This window comes from Myodes glareolus, chromosome 1, assembly GCF_982192425.1.
Source record: "Myodes glareolus chromosome 1, mMyoGla1.1, whole genome shotgun sequence".
In the NCBI taxonomy this organism is placed as follows: domain Eukaryota; kingdom Metazoa; phylum Chordata; class Mammalia; order Rodentia; family Cricetidae; genus Myodes; species Myodes glareolus.
Window position 1 is genome coordinate 141,911,933 of NC_142026.1, and position 9,832 is coordinate 141,921,764.

Consider the following 9,832-nt stretch of genomic DNA (forward strand, 5'->3'; position numbering starts at 1 on the left):
ACACACACAGTTTAGCTTCTACTAGGGTCCTGGGTTCCTAGCCAGAAGTTTTAAGCCACCTACCTTCTTCTTAAGCAGGTGACTTGCTTTCCCTAGATGAAAGATGAATTATCCTTTGGTTTTTACAAGGTTGGGAAGATGAAAGCAGTGTTATGTTTAAACACTTTTGTAGACTGGGCTTCACAAGAATCCTAGCATGTTACATACTCCTGAAACTGGTGTGATGAATGTGCCAGCCACAGCTCATCCCTGACCACTTATGGAAGGAGAAATTACCCACCCCCAGCTCCCCAGATACAAAGAGCCCCTAAGTAAGCAGGAGAGTGGTTGAGGAAGTGGTGGGGTGGGAGACTGGGACTCTTACTACTTCACTAGAGACATTCTCATTACTAACAGCCAAGGTTGTCCTCAGTGAGAACTGTGCCTGGTAATGGTCAGGACAGAAGACTCTGTGGACTGGGCCTTCTTAGCAGTGTTCACTCCCTCAGCATCCAAGACTGATATATGGAAAGTTCTGTCTGCTTTTTCAGCTAGCCACACCAGGAAGGCTTCCTTCCACTCTCTCACCCTTTTGTACACAAGAGTAAAGCCCCTTCTTCCCCAGTATGTACTTACCATCTAGGAGCTGATTCTGTACTGATTCCTTGAAAGGAATATAAACATAGGTCCTACATCCCCAGATCATGTTTGCCTGGATCTTAATGTTGTTACAGCTACTTGGGACTCCAGAGTCAGTAACTTCACCTACAAGGTCCACTCTCCTCTCCTGTAAGGTAGAAATAATAATACCAGTCTCATGAGTGGAATACAATGAGACCCTGGCATACAGTAGGTGGCCAATAAAGAGGACGGTCACTGCTGCTTTCTTTCCCACCATGACAGCTTGAATAAACTAGAAATAAACTCACTAGGAAGTGAATAAGCCTTGTTCTAAGACGGAACAGCTTCGCCATGGTGATTTCAAAGTGACGAACTGACATTTGACCTTAATGAAGCTTCGTTCCAAGTCTTTAAAAATATAATGTTTGCAGGAAGTCACTAGATCTTTAAAATATCTCGGTACCACTCAAATACATCATTGAGACTGCAAGTACCTCTCTAATGGAGGCGGCTTGTGAGGGCAAATCCAGAGTTCCAGAGAAAGCGGAAGGAATGCTTTCTGTCTCCACTGACACCAGGCAAGGCCTTTATAAAGACACAGACACTGTTCCTCTTCTCAAGGTCTTGTGAAGTGGATATGTGAGGAGACAATGCCTAGAAACTACACCCGAGGTTGTAGTTCATTATATTTATTTTGGAAAAATATTTTTAAGATGAATTTCTTCATTAACAAAACAGTAAAAAACTCAAATAACATTTGCACAATATTCCATAAATACATTTATATACAAAAAAATATAGTCACATAGACCCGAAGTGCCTTTGTACATATTTACCAAAATTTAAATTATAAAAAAATGAACATCACAAAATACTCAAGCTTTACAGATATCATGAAAAATATTTTTACAAATCCAAAAAATAACACACGTTTTTTTCCATCTAGAAAAAAAACCACATTTCAGTATCAAAAAGGACAGTAAAGGCAGTTGTGTTTCTAGTTCAAGGAAAGACTGGCTCATAGTAATCCAAGACAGACATGTCGGCAGTGCGTGCTTCCTATACGTATCAAGTCACTCATCCACTTAAATATATAATCTTCAAAGCAACTGTCCATAGTGCAATGGGAACGTCCAGCAGGCAGTCCAGCGGCAGCCGAAGTCCGGGCTGGCAGTGTCCGGCACCTCTGCTAACTCCGAGAGAACCAGCTCCGCCTGAGCCTGCTTCTCAGCAGCAGTCCCTGGGGCCTCCCTTCCTCTTTCAGCAGCATCCGTTGGGGCTATATCCTTGGAATTTTATTTAAGAGAAATGGGAATTTTGCCACATCGCTTCCATCTTACACCTAGAAAGGCCCAGAGGACAGGACAGGAAGTTAACTTTAGAAAGAAACAGACCTTCTCCCTATTACCCATGTCCATGACAAAAGTGTTGCACACTGACCTCAGTTGCTATGACACACTCATCCTTCTCAGCCGATAGAACGTACACGGACTGGTACTTGGTGTCCTTTGAAGTAGAGTAGACAGACTCGGGCCTTTTCCTGTCAGGGACCTCTCCTCTGGAAGGAAAAGTAGAAAGAACCACAATAAACACACAGGAATGTGATTGAACAAGGACATATCCAGAATATGGAATGGCCTTCCTGCCCTCCTTGCCCAGCTCACAGTACACACCCCCGGAGTGTCGAGGTGCCCTTGTCTTCTCCCGCAGAGCCTTGTGACTGGCACTTGGTGTCCCGCTTGCTGTGTGCATCCCTGATGGTGACTTCATCTCCCTTGAGGTCTCGAACGAGGTTATAGTCCACAGCAGGGTATCGGGCCTTAAAACTGCTCTTGTCAGCACCATGGTCCCCATGAAAGTCCGCCTTCTTGTTGGTGTTCTTGATCTGTGTAGCCCCAATGATGCTGACAGAAACATCCTTCTCACGCTGGCAATTGGCCAGGTTGTTCATGGTCTCTGTCTCTCCTCCACAAAGATCAGGCGGGGGCTGGTGCTTCTGTAGCTTCAGCCGGACGCACACCACCACGGCAGCACAGCCCAGCAGCAACATGAGGACAAGCACCACCCCGGCACACACGGCCACCCAGGGGAAGGGCCCGCCCTGGCTTTCCATATGCCTCTCGCTAAGGTCCACCACCATGGGGCCCTGTGGTGGCTCAGGGAGCAGGAACTGGCAGTTGGGGCCACCGTAGCCCTGGGCACACTCACACATGTAGCGTTGACCCCTCTGGTGGCAGGTGGCCCCATTATGGCAGGGCGCATGCTCACACCTGCTGACGGGGGCACTGCAGTTCCTGCCTGTGTAACCAGGTGGGCAGGTACAGGAGAAATCATTTACACTGTCCCGGCAGGTGCCCCCATTGGCACATGGGGAGGAGGCACAGTCATCTATGTTGTCTTCACAGTACCTCCCAGAGAAGCCAGCCTGGCACCGGCATAGGTAGGTATTGCCGAGGTCCACACACTTGGCACCTGGAACACAGGGTAGGCACAGTCATATGTGGGCACACCGAAGTTTAATCACCAATCAGACACGCTGATGTGGCACCCATTAAGTCCATAATTTACACATACCACAGATACAATGATAGTTTGGTTTTGTACTGCAGAGCTTAGGATCTCAAATATACCAGAACGAGACCTACACATTAGAAATAGTAAGAGCTTTCCTTGTTGTTGTCTGTATTAGGCAAACTCTTTACATCACCGGTACCTCTGCTCCCCACATTTCTGCCTCAAATAGGGTCATGCTAGATTTGTTAGGATGGCCTTGAACTTGATCATCTTGCTGCAGTCTCTGGAGTAACTGGGACTACAGGTCTGTGCCACCACATCCAGTCTCTAGATCAGTATTTCGACAGCACTGTGTCCAGCATTTTGCCTGATCACTGCCTTCCTCCCACGGCCAGCAGACAAGGGATACTACACTACTAGATCCAGGTTACAGGGGGAGAAATTAAGGATTACAGGGAACGTCACATTTGCTGACAGCACAGTTAGTGAGAAAAGAGGACTGAAAACAGAAAGGAAAGAAGTCAGGAAGGAATGAAGACAGTGAGAGCAGGGAAGGAAAGGAGGAGGGAGGAAGACTGGAAGGAAAGAAAAAAGGTGGAAGAGAAAAGGGACAGAAAGGCAACTATTGGGTCCAGCTCCCTTCTATTTTAGGTACCTGACTTCTCTTCCACTAGCAAGAGGTTCATGGTGCAAAAAGCATGGCTCCTCATACTGGGTACCCTAACTGCTATCTGGAGCGAGACCCTCTTCCCAAAGACATGATGGCTGTGCTTCCTCTATCCGAGGAGAGCCTGCAGGGCCATGGATGGTGACAGGCAGCTGAACACTGACCCTGAGTGGGTTGCAGCCTGCTGACCAGGGCATTTCTTGCATCACAGATGTGTGACTAGTCCTCCTGATTGCATGTCTTCCTCCCAAATCCTCATGGAATTGATTCAGGGAATCCACAAACCCAAGGTGACTCCCAAAGCAATGTGTTCCTCTAATAAGAATGCATGTGCTTTTGGAGGCAGTAACCAGATACCCCATGGACCCTCACCGTTAGAACAGGGGGAAGAGCTGCAGAGATCCATCTTCCTCTCACAGTTGAAGCCAGAGAAGCCCGAAGGGCAATGGCAGCTGTACCCTCCGTCAGGGTTGTCCGAACACCGCCCCCCGTTGAAGCAGGGGCCATCTGCACAAGTCATGGCACTCAGCTCACAGATCTTGCCGTAGAAGCCAGGAGGGCAGGTGCAAGAGTAGCTGTCCTCTAGGTCCTGTACAAGGAGGACACAAGAGTCTTCCTCAAACAGTTCCAAGAACCTACTCTACACACTTCACTTAAAGCCAACAACTCTGTCCGTCCTCAGGTAGCACAGCACAATGCCCACGACTCACCGTGCAGCTTCCCCCATTCCTGCAGGGACTTGGAGCACATTCATCTACTTCCAGCTCACAGTTGGCACCTGTATACCCAGGTCGGCAGGAACACGTGTAGCTCCCCTGGCCCGTGTTGGTGCAAGTGGCCCCATTCCTGCACGGCTTATGGTGAGTGCAGTAGTTTAGGTCTGCAGAGGGAGAGGCAGGAAAGGGGGCAGGAAGCCCAAGATCAAACACAGGAAGAATCTACTTTTTAAGTGAGCATCAGGCTGCTTTGAGAGAACCTGGCAATCACAGAGGGAGGGACTTACCCTGGTTGCAGAAAAGGCCCCCCCAGCCTTCCTGGCAGTTACACTGCCAGGGCTGCTGGCAGGTACCATGGAGACAGCCTGGGTATCGGATGCACTCATCGCAGTAACGGCCCTGCCAGCCAACTCTGCACCTTGGAAAAAGCAAAACACAATCATGTTGCCTTCTAGATTCACAAGGGTGTTCTCACCTCACACACCTATATATATAATATATATTATATATTATATTTCATATATAATATATAATATATAACTTATATATATATATATATATATATATCCAGAAGCAACAATAAGTTTCCAGTCCTCAAACTAGGCAGCTCTAGAACTAGCTGAAAATCCCTGAGCTGTCGCCCCCTCTCAGATGAAGGGCACAGTGGATATCCTGGTTTTCTTTACCATGCACAAGGACTATGGATATGAAGTTTCATTTTCCGTGCAAACTTTTTAACTGAGACCTGTATATTCTCATTAAGTGTGAGCTTAAGTTAATGACAGCTTATACGTTTTCAGACCTTTATTAGAGCAACATCTGCCACTCAACTGACTTCCTGGGATGTTTTATATGGGGAGGGGGAGCAAGAAGAAAAGGTGAACCGGGCAAGGTGGCATGGAGATCCTGCAGTGAAGGATTAAGAGTTCAAGGCCAGCCTAGACTACATAGGAAGGTCTCTGGGGTACATAGAAAATCTCATAGAGACAAAAAAAAAAAAAGAAGAAAAGACACAAAGCTTTGCAAACTTACTTGCATTCCCCTGGCTTGTCACAAAATCCATGTTGGTCATCACAGCCTGGCAGACAGATTGCTGCAAGCAAATAAAACATAGGTTATAACCCCATCCCAGAAATTCCCTAGTATCACCAGGTGGGACTGAAACAAAATTAGCAGTACCTACTCTGTAGGTCCAGGCTGAGTGGATCCCAGGCTGCAGAGCCTGGCCCACCCTGGCTGGTGGCTTTGGACTTCATTCAAGCCTGGGGTGAGCATTCTTCTTAACATAGTGCTTCCAGGACAAAAGGGCTCTCAGAAGCCCCCACTCCTACCCCGTCCCTTTTTCTTCTAAAAGAGGGTCAGAAGTCTTCTCCCTCCTCCCTCCCCCACTTTCCAATTCTATGCACAAAGCTCCACCTCTTAATATCCCAGAAAGTGTGTGTGCAGATAAGAGTGGACAGCTGGTGTGCAGCGTGCAGGGCAGGACAGCTGCTCCATTGTCTCTTCCCTCACGCAGCTGCCCCAGCACAACAATGCTGCCCCCACCCAACCCCCAGCCCGAGCATGTGTGTATGCACTCACACAAGCGCGTGTGTGCACATACCCCTCTACCAATGGGAACGGGCAGTGTCCCCACCGCCTATCCTCAGGGAGATCTAATCTATGGCACGTGTAAGCAGGGGCGGGGAGAGACCCCAGTGTTTGAATAAGAAGAAAAGTTTAGATTTCTGACTATCCCAGAACCATTGGCCCCTAGAGAAGAAAGCTACAGTGGGAGGCCAGAGATCCTGAAGAGGTGGGGGGTGGCCACAGGCTGAGGTTTTGAGCTGGCTCACTTCCCCAGTTATGAAACTCATTAATGGTCAGCAACTCCAGTTCTTAAGAAAACAGTTCTGGCCAAGGCGGGGCATCAAAGGCGCTCCAAAGCCCTTAAGGATATGGGAAACTAGGCAACAGTGACATCCAGGCTCTCACTGAAGTAAGGACCCCTTCATCCTCAGGCAAAAATTAAAACTAGAAAGCTACTCCATAATCCTGCAGGCACTGACAGAGGTTCTGGGCCTCACAGAGTCCAATGTTCAACTGCTCCAGGGCAAGAGAACAAAAGTTCACCAAGCCCTGACTGAAAAGGAAAGGCCATTCCTACAGGTTGGACGGATGAGGCCTCAGAGAGCTGGAGCAGGGGGGGGTCCACTGAGGTCCTTATGAACCAGAACCAGAGCCAGAGTCCTCCCTGTGACCCTCATCCCCTGGTTTGCAAGAGCTTGCAAGACATCATTCACTGCATTTCTTTACAGACAGAATGCTGTAAGCATCTAGACCACAGATCAGGTGCCTTCTACCATATGGCCCTGCAGTCTGCCTCAGTACGTCTGTGGACTTTCCACAGGCCAAAGGATTGAAGACTTCCCTCCAGGACAGGACACAGAGTATATCCCAGGGAATCTTTAGAAATGGATTACACTGTGGGCAGGTCAGGCATCCTAACTCCATGGAGGAAAGGGAGGGCTTCCCAAAGAGACATTGTCACTGCAAGAACTGTTGGACTATGAGCCCTCCACATCCCTTCTCTGTCCCTCCCTTCCTTCCTCCCTTCCCTTTCTAATACAAAGGCCCTAGGGAGAGCACAGTCTTACTTCCTGACCCCTGGCCTTGTCTCTGAACTCCTCCCTGTGAAGAGAAGCAGCTTCCTACAGTGGATACAAGGTCTCCCTTGTTAAAGTGCCCGAGTAGGGCATAACTGCCACCAACCATAAGACAAGACACTTCTGCACCTTAGGCCTCAGTTTCCCTCACTGAGCCATCTCTACCATCCCCTGTATCTCTTCCCATAAGTGGACCCTTGGAGTCATCCTCCGGAGAACTCACGTTCAGTGCAGTACTGGCCTTTCCAGCCAGGGTCGCACACCTTCTCCCCTCTCTCCCCGCAGGTGAAGTGGCCGAAAGCATCATCCCGGGGTCGGCAGAACACGGAGCAGCCTTCACCGTAGTAGTGTTCGTCACACACGAACCGGTAAGAGTACCGGAGGTCTGCGTAGTCGTTACTGTGAAGGTCCTGTGACCACTCCTCTCCCACGGTCAGTTGCCCCTGCGTGGTCAGGCGGCTGATGAGTCTCTCTGGGTTTTCTGGGAGAGAAGATGCGCAGGTTGGTTCTGATAACACTGAGAGGCCAGGAAGTGAGGGGGGGGGCGGGGATGCTGTCACCATGGATTGGACTCTGAACTCCTCCAGGTGCACAATGAAGACATCAGAGGATTTGGGTGAGTGGGTAAAATAAAATGTGTATCAACAAGGAGTTTGTGCTGTGTACAAGTTTGGAGTCTTACCTGTTGCGAGGTCATCAGGAGAATCTGTGTGGAGAGCTTCAATGATCAGAGAGAAGGTACCCTGGGGAAAAGGGAGAGGGTGAATGATAAAACAGAAGTGTGGAGGAGGAGGAAAGGCATTAAGGGCTAACAAGTCCAGAGTCAGATCTATGTATGGTGCCAGTGAGGGTCAACTCTTATCACTTTCCTTCAGAAAGCAGAATGATTTTAGAGTAGTTTTCCCATGTGTGCTTTTAAAAATATATTAATACAGGATATTAAGTTTGTTTTTAAAAGGGAGTTCTGTGGAGCCAACAGGGTTCGGAATGTGGAAGAAGAGAGGGCATCTGTGTCTGTCATTAGTTTTCTGGTGTAGAGCAGCCCCTGCTCTGGCAGTGGCACAGTCAGAGGCCTAGCAGCTAGAGGAACAACAACTCTCCCAATCTTGGGGGGAGGGGAGGAGCATTCGACCCTCCAGATAAGTACCCGTGTGTGAGAAACACCCTGAGCTTGCAAAGGCTTCTAATGCTCCACAAGCCTTCCTTAACCTCTAGAGACTGCAGGCCAATTCCCGGGAAGAAATCAAGACTACAGGCGTGTCTTTGTGGAATTCTCCAACCCTTATCAGTGGCCAATGCCTTCCTCCCTCTGCCAGCAACCCGTCCACCACCCCTACCCCTCCAGGCCCAGTACGGTGCGCGCAGGTGCCCACTCACTGGCCAGGTGAAGCCGAAGGGGAAACGAATGGGGTTGCTGAAGGCAGGGTCGATGCCTGCGCCATCAGGCAGGCTGAAGGAGTCGACACCCAGCACTGGCGTGACTGCGCTGCCGTAGGTGCAGGGTGGCTCCAGGGACACGCTGGCCTGATAGTGCTTGAGGCATACGCGGAAGAAGGTCCTGCAGGCGCACGGCGGGCCTGAACCCCCGCGGCAGCAGTTGCGGTTCCCCAGCAGCCCCTTCTTGTTGACGAACTCCTGCAGCTTCAGCTCAAATACGCCGGAGCTCCAGACCTGCGCAGGGAAGGGGCGTGAGGACGCACTGGCGGCGGAGGGGCCCGGGCGCGCGGGCCCTTGCTAGGACGCAGAGGCCGAGCGCACCGCAGCGCCCGTCCGGAGCCGCCCGCTGCCAGGCAGCTCTCGGGGTCGTAGCTGCCGGAGTCGCTTGGGGATGGACAGCTGATCAACTTGTCCGGCTCCCCTCCCTCCACCGCGCAGCAGCCCCGCCCGGCCCCCTACCTGGCACAGCAGGGCCGAGACCACGGCAAGGGCTAACGCGCTCCGACGGCCCATGGTACCGCTGGACGCCCTTGCTCTCCTAGAGTATCCTCTTTTCTCTCTTCTTCAAAGACCCAGGAATGCCAGGAAAGTCTATGTGACCCGAGGAGCACGGGCGGAAAGGCGTCTCCCCGCTCCAGGTGTGATAATCAGGGTCAGTTGCTTAAGGAGGGTGCGGTGCTTCAGATATGTCCCTGACAGAGCTCTGCGAGGCACTGAGAAAGGGCAACTTTCGGTTTCTTCTTCTGGCTTTCAGTCCTCGAGTAGGTGAGGGTCGCCTGCTTTCTGGTTTTGTCTTAAGCTTCTTCGCGGAGGGAAAGAGGAGAAAGGAGAGAAGACACAGAGGAAAGAGAGTCCAGATGTTCAGCTTAATTCCCAAGAGAGCTTGCAGAGGCTTCCTTCGGAGGCCTATTAGAGAGCGGCGGTCTGGAAATCCCACCGGTGAGGCGATAATCCGGGGCCCCGAGGGGCGCGGTGGGAACGGACGGCGGTGGTGGCAAGAACTGCGGCGCGCGCCCTGGTTTCCCTCCCCGCCGGGCGTCACTCGGCGGCCGCTGCCGCTCCCAGAGTGTTCTGGACCGGTATCTCTTGCGCCACTGCAAAGCCTCGCGTCTTCCTCAAGAATTCAGCCAATGCCATGCGAGAACACACACCCAGGACCGGAGACCGAAACGTGGGAGGCTCCGTGCCGCACCGGTGCTCTCCCGTGACCTGCCTCGGTCAGACAGGGTAACCGCGGGTGCACGCCGGAGGAT

General features: G+C 50.9%; 1 protein-coding gene across 1 annotated transcript; it reads right to left on the bottom strand.

Moving 5' to 3' along the window:
- Window positions 1–1,273: 1,273 nt before the first annotated feature.
- Window positions 1,274–9,826, bottom strand: Dll1 (delta like canonical Notch ligand 1). The gene is made up of 11 exons (XM_048421594.3): window positions 9,039–9,826; window positions 8,520–8,813; window positions 7,825–7,885; window positions 7,366–7,623; window positions 5,530–5,590; window positions 4,785–4,915; window positions 4,492–4,661; window positions 4,154–4,370; window positions 2,274–3,072; window positions 2,041–2,158; window positions 1,274–1,942 (listed from the first exon to the last, which is right to left on the bottom strand). Exons 1-11 carry the CDS (start codon window positions 9,090–9,092, stop codon window positions 1,937–1,939), a joined length of 2,169 nt encoding a protein of 722 aa, XP_048277551.1. The 5' UTR covers window positions 9,093–9,826; the 3' UTR covers window positions 1,274–1,936.
- Window positions 9,827–9,832: the final 6 nt, after the last annotated feature.